Source organism: Sardina pilchardus, chromosome 2 (genome assembly GCF_963854185.1).
Source record: "Sardina pilchardus chromosome 2, fSarPil1.1, whole genome shotgun sequence".
In the NCBI taxonomy this organism is placed as follows: Eukaryota; Metazoa; Chordata; class Actinopteri; order Clupeiformes; family Clupeidae; genus Sardina; species Sardina pilchardus.
The window spans coordinates 31,277,020-31,293,598 of record NC_084995.1 but is presented as its reverse complement, the minus strand read 5'-3'; the positions used below and the strand labels follow the sequence as shown (position 1 = coordinate 31,293,598).

At 48.8% G+C, this 16,579-nt stretch overlaps 1 protein-coding gene across 1 annotated transcript in view; it reads left to right on the top strand.

Annotated features, from left to right (window-relative positions):
* Positions 1-16,215, top strand: part of LOC134099160 (low-density lipoprotein receptor-related protein 8-like) — a 50,611-nt gene extending 34,396 nt beyond the window's left edge. The window contains exons 6-18 of the mRNA XM_062551955.1: positions 393-515; positions 917-1,039; positions 3,087-3,206; positions 3,496-3,621; positions 4,977-5,148; positions 6,031-6,258; positions 8,467-8,585; positions 9,199-9,338; positions 11,384-11,525; positions 12,128-12,293; positions 12,558-12,886; positions 14,228-14,296; positions 15,851-16,215. Coding sequence (XP_062407939.1) covers positions 393-515; positions 917-1,039; positions 3,087-3,206; positions 3,496-3,621; positions 4,977-5,148; positions 6,031-6,258; positions 8,467-8,585; positions 9,199-9,338; positions 11,384-11,525; positions 12,128-12,293; positions 12,558-12,886; positions 14,228-14,296; positions 15,851-16,215 — 2,222 coding nt within the window. The remainder of the gene's footprint in view (positions 1-392; positions 516-916; positions 1,040-3,086; positions 3,207-3,495; positions 3,622-4,976; positions 5,149-6,030; positions 6,259-8,466; positions 8,586-9,198; positions 9,339-11,383; positions 11,526-12,127; positions 12,294-12,557; positions 12,887-14,227; positions 14,297-15,850) is intronic.
* Positions 16,216-16,579: the final 364 nt, after the last annotated feature.

Sequence of the window (16,579 nt, the reverse complement as noted above, 5' to 3'; positions counted from 1 at the left end):
CCAGCGAAGATATTCTTCAGCTGCATCTCTATTTTTACACCTGTCAGCGTCAGCGCAGAACTGCAATCTTAGAGCAGAGAAGACTTTGTGCAATCCTATTGTAGCATACCCTCGAGTTTGAAAAGCCTCTTTGATCATTTCCCTTATTTGAGACAGTAGTGCCTCCGCATACCATCTGAGCACATTGGAGCCATTGCATTCCTCTGTTGCGTCACACTCTGTGTTTATTGAACAGAGAAGAGAGATTGAATTCAATGGAAGATTAGGAATGACCATTGGAGGAGATGGACTTGAGGGTGCGATTGTTACTTTGGTGATGTGGTGTGTGTAAATGGCAGTGAAACTCCTGTGTCTGACGTGTGTGTGTGTGTGTGTGTGTGTGTGCCTTGCAGCGGTCCTAACGTGTCGGCCAGATGAGTTCCAGTGTGGAGATGGCTCATGCATCCACGGAACCAAACAGTGCAACAAGGTGCACGACTGTCCTGACCACAGCGACGAGGCTGGCTGTGTCAATGGTAAGTGTGTGTGTGTGTGTGTGTGGTACCGTGTACCTGTTCACTCTCTATGCACATCTACTGTACATGCACACTGTGTGTGTTTGCGTGCCATTCTATGTATGTGAGTTATTGTGTATTTGTGTGTGTGTATACGTATGTGACTGTGTGGGTTACACACACTAGACAGTTAATTACCAGATAAAGGATTATTGGATTAATTTCCACTTGGAGAAATTTCAGGTTTATCTTCAGGCCCCATAGATACATCAGATGAAAAAGTAATTAGAAACCAAAAAATCAAACAGGAGTTTGCCCTTCCTAACTCCTGCCCGTGTCCTCTGTGTCTGTGTCTGTGTCCGCCTCTCCTCCTGGTCTTGGCTGACGCTGGTGTTCACGTTTCTCCATTGTTCGTCCTGCAGCGACCAAATGTGAAGGCCCCCACAAGTTCCTGTGCAAAAACGGCGAGTGCATTGACAGCGACAAAGTGTGCGACGGCGCCCGCGACTGCAAGGATCGCTCCGACGAGCCCAAGAAAGAGTGTGGTAAGAACACGTGTCGTGCCCCCCTAGCTTTTCTGTTCCTGTTTTTCAATCACGACGGCCATTATTCACGATGAGCCGTGATTACTGGACTGCAGCCCGGTATTGTATCCGCCGAAGCCTTTCTAGGCTCGCCGGGCCATTCCCGCTGTGTCACGGTTTGATCACTGGCGCTGGCGCCGGCGTGGTGGTTTTGAAGGTTTGATCATCTTGGCGCTTGTTCGCCCCTGACGGAGAGCCCATCTCTCCAGCGCAATGCTGTGGAGAGTGGCGCTGTTTTGGTCTGGAGTTTCTGTGCTGGCCCAGTTTCCGTCGCGCCCTTGATGAAGCTATTTGTGCTTATGAATTATGGATCGCTCTGTCATGATTAATTGCTGAAAGTTGTTTTCTTCATCTTACGGTCCACGGAGTTGTTATTTTAAAAAGTAAAAAAGTCTGAGAGTCCATTCAGTCTTCTTTTTTTTCTGTATTTTTTGCCGATATGCATTCACCCACTCTCATCCATCACAGTGATATCTGAGAAATGGAGTGTGCATACATTTATCCAAGTTGCCAAGAAACTTACCTGGAGCCTCAGATTCTTTCCCCTTGTGGAGAGATACTCGGATAAGGACTCTTTCCTCAGAAGGAATTATGCATACAGTATCTCTGTTTGAACTCGTCTAAGACGATTACTCCTCTCCTGTGATTCCCCCTGCTCTGTTAATCGCCGGTGCTGTGTGTGTGATGTGGGTCTGCCATATGGTGGCGGGGCGGAAGCGGGGCGGCGTGTGGCCTAATTGTTCTCTCCCCTGGTCCTGGTCAGGGTGCCGTCACCCCTTTAATGAGAGCGCTGGAAGACCTGGCCCAGATGCCTCGGGCCGCTCTCTCCGAGACGCAGGGGAGCGAGAGGAACAAGACCGAAGGACGAGGACGGAGAAAGAGACTGAAGCACGAGTGTGCGTGCCTGAATGTGTGTGTGTGTATGTGTGTATGTGTGTGTGTGTGTGTGTGTGTTTGTGTTTGCATGAGCGTGTACAGTATGTGTGTGTGTGTGTGTATGTGTGTGTTTGTTTCTGTGGGAGTGTGTGTGAGCAGAAAATGAAAGAGCGAGGACGTCTTTGCGCGTGTGTTCAGAGAGACAGGCTAGAGAACGAATGGAGAGTCAGAGAGCAGGTGTCGGTAAAATGCAGCTTAATCAACAAGTCCCAGGAAGGAAATTCGGCCGGATTCAGAGGAGTCGTCGCCGGTCAAATTACCTGTCCGCAGCTCTCTCGTTTGAGTCAAATCACAGAGACCACCCGTCGGCCCACATCATCCTCATCACACGGCAGCAGCCTGATTGGTGGAGGTCTCCCGGTGTCTCGCTCCGTGCCTGGCGAGCCTGCTCACATTTGGCTGGTGGCGTCAGCCTCCATTTCTTCTCATTAAAAGCTTCACGGCCCACTTGGCTCCGCCAGCTGCTCAGCCAACCCCAGAGTCACAAGATGTTCGCATTGCAAACACCAAGCTTACACACTCACATACATGTATGCCTATATGCACACATTCACACACACACACACACACACACACACACACACACGTACACACACACACACACACACACACACACACACACACACACACACACACACACATATACACTACACTGTCACTTTCCTTTGAACAGGGGCTTTCATTTGAACATATGTCTGCCTTTTGATACCTTTCACTTACATGCAAGCGCTAGTATTTCTGGTTAGCTGGTTTTATAGTGTGCCATTGATGGCAGTGGTACAGTATGTATCTTAGCATACCAAAAATGAATCTATGATGCATTAGCATATGCTGCTGAATTAACATTTGATTAAACGATTTAATCTAAATGAGTTAGATTTTAATTCCCCTGCAGCACAGCTGCAGCTGTCACTACCGTTCCCTCTTCTCTTCCTACTTCTTCTCTTAAAGTTGGGGAATGAAATCTGACCTTAAAAAACAAGCACACATGTCAAACAAACGGCGCTCCAGACGCCCAGTGTAATCGAGTGTCAGTCTCATGACTGAGAGCTGATTGACGGCTTTGACGCAGGCTTGAACGAGTGCCAGCTCAACAACGGGGGCTGCTCGCACGTCTGTGTGGACCGGCCCATCGGCTTCGAGTGCCAGTGCCCAGCAGGGTACAAGCTGCTGGACAAGAGAACGTGCGGAGGTGAGTCCTGACTCCTGCCAACTGACCGCTCCGGTCTGCACAGAGGCTGACAAACACTGTTATGAGGAACAATATGGATGTCCATTATTCAGCCTTTGGTTAATCAATGCTTGACTGTGTTGTTTAGCTAGTTTCAAGGACCATTGATTGTTCTGTTTAAATTGGAAAGATTATTGTGTGATAGATGTTTTATTTCAGAACTGCAAATATTTTTGTCCAACATTCATCGCTCATTGATGCTCCTGCTTACGATCTGCTTCTCGTTTCCGTCCCGTTCTCCCCTGGTCAGATATCGACGAGTGTGAGAACCCGGACGCCTGCAGCCAGATCTGCGTCAACCTCAAGGGGGACTTCAAGTGCGAGTGTCACCCGGGTTACGAGATGGACCCCGTCAGCAAGACCTGCAAAGCCGAAGGTGAGACGGTGCCGGCGTTATCAGCTCCAGCCGAGCATCTGGCACGTTTCCACGGCAACAGCCGAGAGAGCGGAGAGAGCGTAGCGAAAGTCGTATCTCGGTGCGCGCTCAAGCGCATAACGCTGAACTTCAGAAGTCCGGTCTGTAACGGAGCCCGAGCTCGAGAGCCAGATTGTTAGCGTTACGTAAATCTCAATTTGCCAAGTGTGCACCGCACGTGTGTCTCTGGCCCTTCCCTAACCTCTCCACGGGCTCTTTGCAAACTTCGCTTCACTGTCCATGCTCATCCCACTCATCCGTGGGTGTGAGTGTGCGAGTGTGTGTGTGTGTGTGTCTGAGCGTGTGGTGTGTGTAGTGTGTGTGTGTCGGGCCCACAGTAGCATAATCATGCCTAACACATGATGACTGTAAGAGCAGAGAGAGAGCATTCACATCCCCCCTCACGCCTCCTCTCCAGCGAGAGCACGAGCGTGCCGCGGGGACGGAATTTAAAAAAGACAAAAAGGTAAAAAAAGAGAAGAATCCGTGCCAAGATTAAATTGGACACTCTGTTCATTTAGGCAGGGACGAGCCAGACGCGCTGATTGAAGCAGTGCCGGCGGCTACAATATCTGCTGCCTTAATGATATTACGGCTCCGCTAAAGTGGTCGTATTTAGCGGCGGGTGGGCGGGCGGATGTCATTTACTGCAGGGTGAGCTGGGATGGGTGGCAGCGCAGTGCAGAGCAGAGCAGAGCAGACAGACACAGAGAGGAGCGGGCAGAGAGAGAGAGAGGAGCGGGCAGAGAGAGAGAGGAGCGGGCAGAGAGAGAGAGGAGCGGGCAGAGAGAGAGAGAGAGGAGAGAGAGAGAGGAGCGGGCTGAGAGAGAGAGGAGCGGGCTGAGAGAGAGAGGAGCGGGCAGAGAGAGAGAGAGAGGAGCGGGCAGAGAGAGAGAGAGAGGAGCGGGCAGAGAGAGAGAGAGGAACGGGCAGAGAGATAGAGAGGAGCGGGCAGAGAGAGAGAGATCTGAGCAGACCCACTGAGTAATGTGGGTCATTATGGAGACCAGCATGTTCATATGAGGACAGTAAATCGGAGGGCTTGTCAGCTCCCCCTTAACACTACACTGGAGTCCACTTCCTCCCGCTAACACTGAGAACCTGTGACACTGTGAGCAGCGCTGTCATGCTTCATGGCTCTAAGGCTGGTACATGCCAGAACTTATGTACTTGCACTTCATGTATTTGTGTTTCACTGCGTCAACCCACATGCACTTCGGCCTGCTTGTACTCAAGTTGTAGAAACTTAAAAAAAAAAAACATTTGAACAGAATACAGTAAAAGGTCCTGACTGTGTTGCTTGTTCCTTTCGACAGGAAAGAGTCCGTATCTGATGTTTACCAACCGTCACGAGATCCGGCGCATCGACCTGGTGAAGCGAGACTACACCCAGGTGGTGCCCACGCAGAAGAACGCCGTGGCCCTGGACGTGGACGTGGCCTCCAACCGGATGTTCTGGTGCGACCGCTTCCACCGGAGGATCTACAGGTACCCGCCGGTTCTGCCTCCGCTGCTGCTGCCCGTCACGGGCATCAGTGACCACAGACGCTGAACTTTTGTCCGCGTTTGCCTGCGTTTGGAAACGGCTGATGGTTCAACTGATAGCGAAGCAATGTTGCTTTTGTTTCTCCTGCTGCAATTGAATTTACCAGATGTGTGTGTACTGACGGAGGCCTCTTCAGAATCTGATGAGGCCAGTATTGGGATTCTGTTTTAAGGACCCAAAGGTATTCCATACTCATGTTCTCTAGAATTGCATGGCTTCCAGGGCAGTTAAATGCTCTGATTGTCACATTGTCCTTCTTCTCCAATCTGATCCTTGAGCTCAGGAGATTGCATTAATTGGGGGCACTTCCTCCTAATAATAGAGACCTCTCTGGGTTTGTAAAAAATGAAATAGTGATTGCTATTAAAGTATTCAGCCTGTGCCAGTCCGTGGAGTGAAAGTGCAAAGTCATTAGCCTGTGTGAGCTGAAAGCCCTTTTGGCTGATAGCACTCTGTATGTGTGGAGACCTGGGGTGGGGTGACCACTGGGAATGCAGGGGAGGGAAAAGGGCTCCATTCTCTACATTCAAATCAGGTTCACCATCTGTCTCAGTTTCTACCTTGACAAGAGGACTGCAGAGATACATTATTGTCTGTGTCTGCGCGTCTGTTGCTTGAGTTATGGATTGCTGTCATTGAATTTCTGAGTAATCTGTGGTTGTTTGTGTATCTGTGTGTGTGTGTGTGTGTGTGTGTGTGTGTGTGTGTGTGTGTGTGTGTGTGTGTGTGTGTGTGTGTGTGTGTGTGTGTATGCGTGTGTGTGTGTGTGTGTGTGTGTGTGTGTGTGTGTGTGTGTGTGTGTGTGTGAATGTGTGTGACCCCAGCGCCTACATCCACGAGGCCAGCGACCCCTCCCGGCAGCTGACGCTGATAGACTCGTCCCTGCACTCTCCAGAGGGCCTGGCCCTGGACTGGGTCCAGCACAACCTCTACTGGACCGACTCCGGCGACAGGTCCATCTCCGTGGCGACAGCCGACGGAGCGAAGCGCAAAGTTCTGATTGACACCGACCTGAGTGAACCGCGGGCCATCGTAGTGGACCCAGACCGGGGGTGAGATGAGATGAGAGCCTTAACGCAGACCTTCTAGCTAACAACCACACAACACTAGAGTGACTGGGTGTTGCCAGCTAGGTCTTGCGAGCTACTGTACGAGTTTGGTTCCAAAACGCTATATCCACCATTTTAATGAATTTTCATAAATATTTCTTTTACATTTTGTTTTGCAAGTAATTACAGTGGAGCTGTATTGGTTTATGTTTAGTTGATTTATCTTTACTCAATCAAAACAAAACAACTGCATTTTTATTGATATAACCTGAAATACACAATTAAATAACATGACTTTTTAATGTTTTTTAAAAAGGATATATAGCGTTTTGGAATCAAACTCTTGTAACATTACAGTACGTTCATATCAGAATGCCCATCGGGTCTGCTATACAAAAGACATTTTTTTGTATTTAAATGACGGGCAGATCCAGGCCATTGGCAAAGCATGTCTCAAGCATGAACTCAAGCTACAGTGGTGCGTGGCATGTGGGAGTATTGAGCAAGTTAGCAAGTAGCAAGTCGATTTTTCCTAGTTGTCTAATTAGTTTAAGTTGGACCTTAGACTTGGCTGTTTGCCAGTCATTTCAATTAGGGCCCTACATCAGTACGCTACTGCAGCCTGCAGTGGATTTGAAGTGGATATTTCCCCATTCTAATCACTTGATGTAATCCAATTACTCTAGAGATGCTATCATGTCGTAGACCCCTCTGCCCTCTGTGTCCCCTCACTAAACAGTGGGCGACTGACTGAGTGTGTAGCGCAGCATTTCAGCAGCGAATGCCTGGCTGTGCTCTAATGCACTAGTCGTTACAGCTGGTGATGTGGGCTTGAGCTCTAACTGCAACGGCACCATTGGATGGAGCCTCACTCCATTTACTGCAAAGATTCTAGAACAGAGCTCTGTTCTTTGATCTACTGTTTCCCACAGCATGTAGTAGCTTCTTGCCCAATTCAGGGTTTTTGGTCACTGGTTACACACACATAAAAATGTCAAGAAATATGTGCAAAAATATCACAAAGGAGGTCAAGGGAGGACAAAAACACACACTTATGTAACAAAACTACAGCGGAGAAATTCAAAGAAAAACTCACCCTGAAATAGCTGCTGATGACCTGTGCATTAGCTGTGTGTGGAAAATCTTCCCGACAGTAAGACACAAGAACCACAATACGTAGTATCGTTAACTCTGGCGGAGAGGAGAGAGTGCCCAGAAATAGGAGAATTCTCCTTTCTGCCAAACAGTCTCTGACTTTCTCCTTGCAGTGCAAGTCTTTTTATTCAGCAGACGATGGCTTATCAGATACACAACAGTGGTTACAACACTTGTTTACCAGACACCTTTTGCAGTTAGTTCCTCTTTTAATTTAACACCTAGACGCAGAAGTTTCTGGGTGTGAGCTCAACTAGAACATTCTGCTGCAGATATATGTGTCGGCGGTCAAAGGTCAATTTATGTCCACAACAACTTGCAAGTGTAACCTGCGTTGTGTGGAACCACCGCGGTCCAGCCCTGCACACGCCCGGACTCGAACCCGCGAGACAGCAGCACCTCGGATCGGGAGTCGAGCGCGCTAACAATCCAGCTAAAAGCCCAGGCTACTAGCTTTCATGCCAGCAGCGCTCTTGAAGCGTCGGGGAGTGAGGTTTACTAACGTTCCACAGCATAGCTAACCAGTTAGCACCCGTTACACTCACCCCCCTAAACCTCACTACCGATCCGGGTCACGGCACCAATGTAACCTGCGTTGTGTGGAACCACCGCGGTCCAGCCCTGCACACGCCCGGACTCGAACCCGCGAGACAGCAGCACCTCGGATCGGGAGTCGAGCGCGCTAACAATCCAGCTAAAAGCCCAGGCTAGCTTTCATGCCAGCAGCGCTCTTGAAGCGTCGGGGAGTGAGGTTTACCAACGTTCCACAGCATAGCTAACCAGCTAGCACCCGTTACACAAGCACACATACGACAATGATAATAATGTTTTCCATCACAAGCTGTAACTGCACATGAATATATGCCACTGTATGTACCAATTCCCAGTGACAAGGAATGGTGTGTTCCAACACTGAATACAGTAGGTGTGTTCCAACACTGAATAGGTGTGTTCCAACACTGAAGGAGGTACCACACACTGTCAGGGATGGTGTGTCTGTACACCTCTCTTCGTTGGTGTGTTCACTCCCTGACCGACATCTCTGCTGCCCCACAGCTTCATGTACTGGTCCGACTGGGGCACCAGGGCCAAGATCGAGAAGGCGGGCATGAACGGAGTGGACCGGCAGATCCTGGTGTCCGAGGGCATCGAGTGGCCCAACGGGATCACTCTGGGTAAGGCTGCAGGCGAGCTGGAACAACTGTTTTTTTTGGAATAACGTTTGATAAGGCCTCTAATTGACTCTTCCCACATGGTGTCTCGCTTATCATTCAGCTGTCACTCAGCCGTCAAGGAGCTTTTTTGTTCCTACGCAACATGGGGCATTGCTTTTGTTGCCTCTCGGTTGCATAGTAACAGGAGTTTATTTAAACAATGACTAGCTGAATGTTAGCGGTTACTTTCCTATTCCTCTTTATATTCTGAAGACTTTCGTGCAGACCTCTCTCTGGAAAATGTCTAAATGTTTAAATTCAGTAAATTCAGTAGCAGTGCAAAATACATAGAAAAAAGACATGACTTCATACTGTGCACTGAGTCATATCCTTACCCATAGAGTCCATGAGCACAGCTGTCTCTTGATGTATGTCTCAATTTCCTAAATATTTAGAGTCACTGTTTTCCTTTAACCTGTTTGTTTTTAAGTCTGGTCTGGTGCCGGGGGCGCTTTTCCTTGCGATATAACGGCTGTGACAGTTCTGTCAGACTCTGCAATTGTGTGTGTTTTTGTGTGCACCCGTTTATGTGTGTGTGTGTGTGTGTGTGTGTGTGTGTGTGTGTGTGCTGCAGATCTCTTGAGCAGGCGTCTGTACTGGGTAGACTCCAAGCTGCACCTCATCTGCAGTGTGGATCTGAGTGGAGCTCAGCGCAGGGTGGTCCTGGCCTCGACCGAGAGGCTGGGTCACCCATACGCCCTCGCTGTTTTTGAGGTAAGGACGTGTGTGTGTGTGTGTGTGTGTGTGTGTGTTTCTCAACCACAGATATTCCTCCATTACTCCATTGTCTGGGTGGTTGTGTGTGTGTGTGTGTGTGTGTGTGTGTGTGTGTGTGTGTGTGTGTGTGTGTGTGTGTGTGTGTGTGTGTGTGTGTGTGTGTGTGTGTGTGTGTGTGTGTGTGTGTGTGTTGTGTAGCTGTAGTCTCGTGCTGTGTGTAGAGTGGCTATTTGTTTATTCCTGTGGCTGACCCTGGTGGGTGGAGGGTGGAGCTGGCCTGAGCCATGCTGCTGAGCTGGCACTTCTGAAGCCTGAGCCTGGCTACCCCTGTTCAGAGCCCAAGCAATACCTCTCTCTCTCTCTCTCTCTCTCTCTGTCACACACACACACACACACACACACACACACACACACACACACAGACACACAGCTCACAACATTAGCATAGCTATTTAATCAACCTTGCAAGACATTATGAGTTCCAGCACTCTGTGTTCAATTGCATTCACATGGGTACACATATAAACACACACACAGAGACCGACTCTACACTGGTGCACATATACGCAAACACAATTTATATGAGTAGATATATACACACACACACAGTTTGTTTGGGTAAACACACACACACACAGTTTATATTGGATTTCAATTTAGCCTTGAGTGCATTTGTTTTTTTTTGTTCATCAACATGAATGGCGATTGACGTGTGGTGAACTTTTCTAGTAGCTTATGTGTCACCATTGTGCACAAAAATATTGGATTTAAGCCTAATGGTGCTACAGCATTTTTTACAACAGAATGGGGGTTTTTTGTTTTTTTTTCCCGGCAAAGTGGTTTATTTTTAAAATGGAGTTGCTGTAATTGCAGTGTGTAGCTCCTGACTCTGTGTGTGTCAGGCAGTGAAGCAGTGCATTGCCCTTTTGAAAATCCCCTTTTCCACTCCATGAGGTAGATTGGAGCTCTGATCCCAAGGGATGCTTCCCTACATACGAATGCAGCTGTGTTCACACATGCGCACACACATATACAAATGACACACACACACGCACACACACTCACATGCACTATGTGTGCATATGCACGTACATACGCACATATACATGCATACAATTACTCATATCACACATGCAGTATGTGCTCTCACACACAGAGGCACACATACACACATGCACACACATGCACAGGTCTGTTCTGTCTTGGTCCTCTATGGCGCAACCATGTACATTATGTGTAGCAGCATTTTCTCTTTGTCGAGATAGAAATTGATTGAACAAAAAAGACAAGAACAACAGCAATAACAAATTGGCGTAGCTTGCAGAAAGCGTTTTCCCATTTTCTAGCTTTTTGGCATGGATGTGTGGTTTTTGACAAAGAGAGAGAGAGAAAGAGAAAAAGAGAGAGAGAGAGAGAGAGAGTGGAAGCCCTCTCTGAGTCTCCCAATTACTGTTCACTCCACGCCACTGTGGAAGACGGATGATGCCGGAATCTGCTTGATGCCCCCTCTGACAGAGCTTTTTTCTCCTGGCCGTGAGTCAGATCAGATGGCAAGTCTTTAGACAAGAGCTTTGTCAGCCGGCGATGGTGCCTGCACACACTCATCACACGGCATTACCCGCTGAACCGTCTCTTATCCGCACCCTCCAACTCACTCACTCAGTCACTCACACACACACACACACACACACACACACACTCACACACTTACAGAGGGAGTTTGGTCTTGTCCAGAGTTTTCTCTTCATGGACATCTAGTTAGATTTATTTGCAGTGTTAACTGCAAAAGCTGCTGCTGGTGGCTTTAGTGTCTTCTTATTGGAGGTGGTGGTGGTGATGGGTTACCACTCACACAGTTAGTGGTTTAAAATTGTGGTTTGAAACGGGCGCCTTTCTCTCTCTCGCCTCCTGTCACTCCTCGCTGGCCTATAAAGACAAAAAGGCCCAAAATACTCTGAAAAGGTAACGCAGGTGTGTGGGCCAAGGCTTCAGCAGCAAGCACAGGGGAATGGATTTGAGTGGTTGTTTGTGTTCCTGTTCAGGATCGCGTGTACTGGACCGACCGTGAGAAGGAGGCCGTGTACAGCGCCAACCGGCTGACTGGGCTAGAGCTGACCGCCCTGGCCGAGAACCTCAACGACCCTCACGACATAGTGGTGGTGCATGAGCTCCGCCAGCCAAAAGGTGTGTGTGTGTGTGTGTGTGTGTGTGTGTGTGTGTGTGTGTGTGTGTGTGTGTGTGTGTGTGTGTGTGTGTGTGTGTGTGTGTGTGTGTGTGTGTGTGTGTGTGTGTGTGTGTGTGTGTGTGTGTGTGTGTGTGTGTGTGTGTGTTTGTGCAACACAGGTTAAGAAATGAGGACATGGGGGACACTGTGGTGCAATTAGCTACAGCACCTGTACCACGCTCAGGTCCATGTACTGTACCCATGGGCCCTGGGTTGAAGTCCGATCCAGGTCACTTCCTGATCCTACCCCATCTGTCTCTCCCCTTCACTTCCTGTTACTATCTTCACTATCCTGACACAATAAAGGCAAAAAAACGATATTTGAAAAAGGTTATATTCACATTTCATACCATATTTACATACATGTGTATACATGTACTGTACACCTATGTTTGCAATGAAGTTGATTTCATAGCAGTAAATATATACTGTATATAATTTATATATCTTTGTGTTAAGGCAACACATTCTAATCTCTTTCCCTTAGAGAGATATGAAGTGGTTCTGTGAAGCCAGAGTCCTGTTTTTCCTGTGTAATATGTGTGTGTGGTCTGTGCTGCAGGCGTGGACAGCTGTAACATGGGTGGAGTAGAGAACGGCGGCTGTGACTTCCTGTGTCTGAAAGCGCCGCAGATTACTGAGCACTCGCCCAAGTACACCTGCGCCTGCCCCCGCGGAGAGGAGCTGGGGGAAGATATGCGCCACTGTGTCCCTGGTAACACCGCCAGATCACGCGCACACACACACACACACACACACGCACACGCACGCACACTCATATTTATTCACACACACATGCACATGCATACACATAGACACACCTGCACTTACACATACATACACTCTCACACACACACACACATAAACACAAGCATACACACACAAACAAAATCCACCTACAACATGTATAGCCGTTAGCATATTAATCATTGAACACTTTGTATCCTATTTAGCGAAGCACACATCTGTTTCTGAACAACAAAGTGTCATCACTGTGATCCCCTTTCCGCAGCTACACCATCTGCCCAAGACTCCAACTCCACGGCGACGTTCAACACATCCATGACCGTCGCCATGGAAACGGCATCCGTCGTTCCACCAAACTCCACCGGCCCCAGAGGCCCGGCGTTGGCGACCTCGGAGATCGCGCTGACTGGCCTCACACCTGCGCCCCCCATCACCAGCATGGCCGATGCCCAGCCACCGTCCAACTGGACACTGCAGCCCAGCAGCAGCAGCAGCGGCGGCAGCAGCAGCCGCAACGCCTCCGTGGGAGCCGTCCCCACCGTCCCCGGGGAGATCAGCAACCTGTCCCATCACGGTGAGGTCCTCTCCTGATCTGTCTGATGGGTCCGTTTCAGGGGTGGAAATTAAAATTTGAAAATGTGACAATCTATCAGCCAATAGCAGATCTCTGGTGAAATTAACCAGCCACTCAATGTTAAGATATGACTTTGTGTCTGAAATCTACCAGCCACTCTCACATTTTACCAGCATTTGGCTGGTGGCTGGTGCTATTTCCATCCCTGGTCAGTTTTCATTGAGCCCTCACATCAGAGGGTCCAGTTGCACAAATGTTGTTTTGGAAGGAGACAAAGAGTTGAGGTTTTGCCTGGTAACAGTGACGCTGTCCCAGATGGTCGTGAGAACGCATTGAGAACCCTTTCCGTTATCCTAAGGTGCAGTATATAGGGAGGGTTGTAGCCCTGCTGTTCTACATCTGCTTCCCTTGTTAAACTGATGTGGCTCTTGGAGTTTAATTTAATCATGTATGAAATCAGATCGGCATAGTATGGATGTAACGCTGTACAGTATATACTGTATGCATAAGAATAGATAAGATCTCCGCCCTAAGTGGCACTACTGATGAGTTCTGCCATGCTGATTAATGATTACCGCAATCAGGCCCAGTGGCTGACACAGCACAGCACAGAAGCTAGCCCGGCCTGGACTCTTCCCTCTGGGCACTTCCACTCACAGTGGACGGCGGAGTGTGCTGTGTGTGTCAGACACACTTGGTCAGAGACACTGCCATTACGCTGCAGTTTGGTGTGTCCTTGCAGACATGTCCCACGCCACTGGGTCCAGCCTCTGCCCCTCGGCCATTCGCAACTCTTCCTGTGGGTGTGAAATGACACAGATGGGCTTTAGCTGCCACATACCCTGTTATGGAATGAATAAATGGGAACATTTTAAATACAATAATATTATTTAGCATATAGATAGATAGATAGATAGATAGACTTTATTGATCCCCAAGGGGAAATTCAAGATATATATTCATATATGTGCTGTATGTACTGTCTTGGCACAAAAGCTAATGCATTTTAATGCAAATTATCAATGTAGTATTATTAATATGTCAGTCATTGGTATTTGCATTATATTTTGGTTGATATTCAGTAGGATTGCATGCATTATCCTTTTATTGTTTGTTGTTTATATTCTGTCTTTTTTCCAAATATGTCTTATGTGTTGTTTTAGACAGAATTGCTTGCCCGGTAACAAAAATATCACCAGTTTCTGCTGTTCACATTTTAATGGAGTAGAGGTGAATGGTATCTCATCTCTCTCTCTCTCTCTCTCTCTCTCTCTCTCTCTCTCTCTATCTTTCTCTCTTTCTTTTTCTATTGTCTGTGCTTGCTTTTTTTTCTCCTGGTAGCTGGCAATGAGCTGTTTCTCCTTGGCAACAATCTGACGGTGGCGGTGCTGGGCATTGTTATTCCCATAGGTACGTGTGCCTCTTCTCTCTCCTCTCCTCTCCGCTCCTCTCCTCGGAGGGGCTGCAGCCGCCACTGCTGTCTCCTGTACTATTTATAACCCTGGTGGTGTGTTGCCCATTCACTCTGCAAGTCCACAAGGGTTTTGTTTGTATGTGTTTGGTTGTCAGAGGAGTGTGATGAGGTGTTTGTGTGTGTGTGTGTGTGTGTGTGTGTGTGTGTGTGTGTGTGTGTGTGTGTGTGTGTGTGTGTGTGTGTGTGTGTGTGTGTGTGTGTGTGTGTGTGTGAGAGAGAGAGAGAGAAAGAGAGAGCGAGAGAGAGAGAGAGATTGTGTGTGTTTTCACATACATGTTTATTTGTGTGGGGAGAGTGGAATTCATCAGTGTATGGCCAATCTATCTGTTCACATTGTTGTGCTCATACAACTTAACTGTGTGTTGGAGATGTTGTCAGCCTTTGAAACCATCTCAGTGACACTCAAGTCAGACCCATTTTACAGTTCACTCTGGACCATCTGGTCAATTTCATGGATGAGGTGGACAGTCAGTGTAAATTAGATATACAGTTTTAACTTTGCATGTACATATGGGCAATGACTTCAAAAAAGGAAAACGCAAGGATCAGCAGTATATTATCATAATTATGCACTATGAGCGAGCGCACACACAATATGTTTGTGTGTGAGCTAATAGTTTAATCTATTTAATCCAGACACTGAAGGCAGACTTTAAAGTGACCATCCTATACAAATATTTGTGTATGTTTGGAGGACCTGAAGTACTCCAACTCTATCTGATTCTGAACTGTAAATTATTAACAGTTAGCAAAGGGCATAGGGAGTTGCACAGGACTGTCCACATCACGGTATATATTTATGTAAGAATCATCCCATCAGCATCAGTCATCCATGTTGTTTGGTTGATAAATGACATGACATGGAGTCTTGTGTATATTGCTCCTCGTGCCTTTTCCTCCTCTTCTTTCCCTTCTCCACTCCCATGTCCTCTCCCCCTCTCTCTCTCTCTCTCTCTCTCCCTCTCTCTCTCCCTCTCTCCTTCCCTCTGCCCTCCCTCTCTCTCTCTCTCCCTCCCTCCCTCCCTCTGCCCTGCCGCCTTTCCTCCAAGTCTCATTAGTTTGGGCAGAATGAAGCTGCACAACTTTGAGGACTGTGACAAATGCTGACTAATGGGAATGTAGATGGCTTTCCATATATGTGTGTGTGTATATATATATGGAGAGCCGGTATGTATGAGAAGGAATGGAGGGCCTGTGTGTATATACACAACAAGAGATATATATTTATACTGTGTGTTTGTTTGTTAGTTATACTACTGCTATACTGTAAATAAGAGCTACTTCTAGCAATTTATTTTGTTGATATTGAAGTTTTCGGGTGAGTCTTCATTCTGCCCTGCCTGGATGAGACGTGCGTCTCCTATGTCTGGTTGACTGTGTCCTTCCACCGCTGTGTGACCATTTTAACGCTTCATCCCTCCTGCTCCCTCCCCCCCTCCCCACCCCCACTCCTCCATCTCCCTGGGCGGCTGTGTGGTAAACGCATGCAGTTCCTATCGTTGCCACAGTGGTGTTCGGCGTGGTGTGCGCCGGCGTCTACCTGGTGTGGCGCAACTGGCAGAGCAAGAGCACCAAGAGCATGAACTTCGACAACCCGGTGTACCGCAAGACCACCGGCGAGACCGAGGAGGACGAGATCCACATCGGCCGGACCGAGGGCCTGGTGGGCCCGCACCACCACCACCACCACCCCTCCTACCCGGGCCCCGTGGTGGGCATGCCCAGCGTGGGGGGCAGCGCCGGCGGGAGCGGGGGCACGTGTCCGCCCTTCATCGCGCTCCCCATGGGCAGCGCCCTGCCCGACCCAGCGACGCACTGGTACACCGAGCAGCCCACCATTGCCGGCCCAAAATGACCTTCTGTGCACCCCCCTCCCCTCTCCTCCCCCGAGACAGGAGTGGTGGGACAGAGTGGCTCCCAGGCCAAAGATTTGACTAGTGAGCTCAGTGGTCAGACTGTGGTCAGATTGCACACGACATCCCCTGAACAGTGTGCCCACGCTCAGATGCCTCCCCCCCCACCCCCCACACCATCTCCCGACCCCACGCCCCCCCTCACAGCTCACTGATGGACGCCTCGCTGGACTCGTCCTGACGGGGGGGGGGAGGACTGACGCGGGCGACCTTCACATGACCCCCCGGGCGCTGGAGACCGATGCTGTTAATAGGCATAAGGTGGCATCTCCAGCGCCAACCCTGGCAGTCCGTCGCCTGGACTCT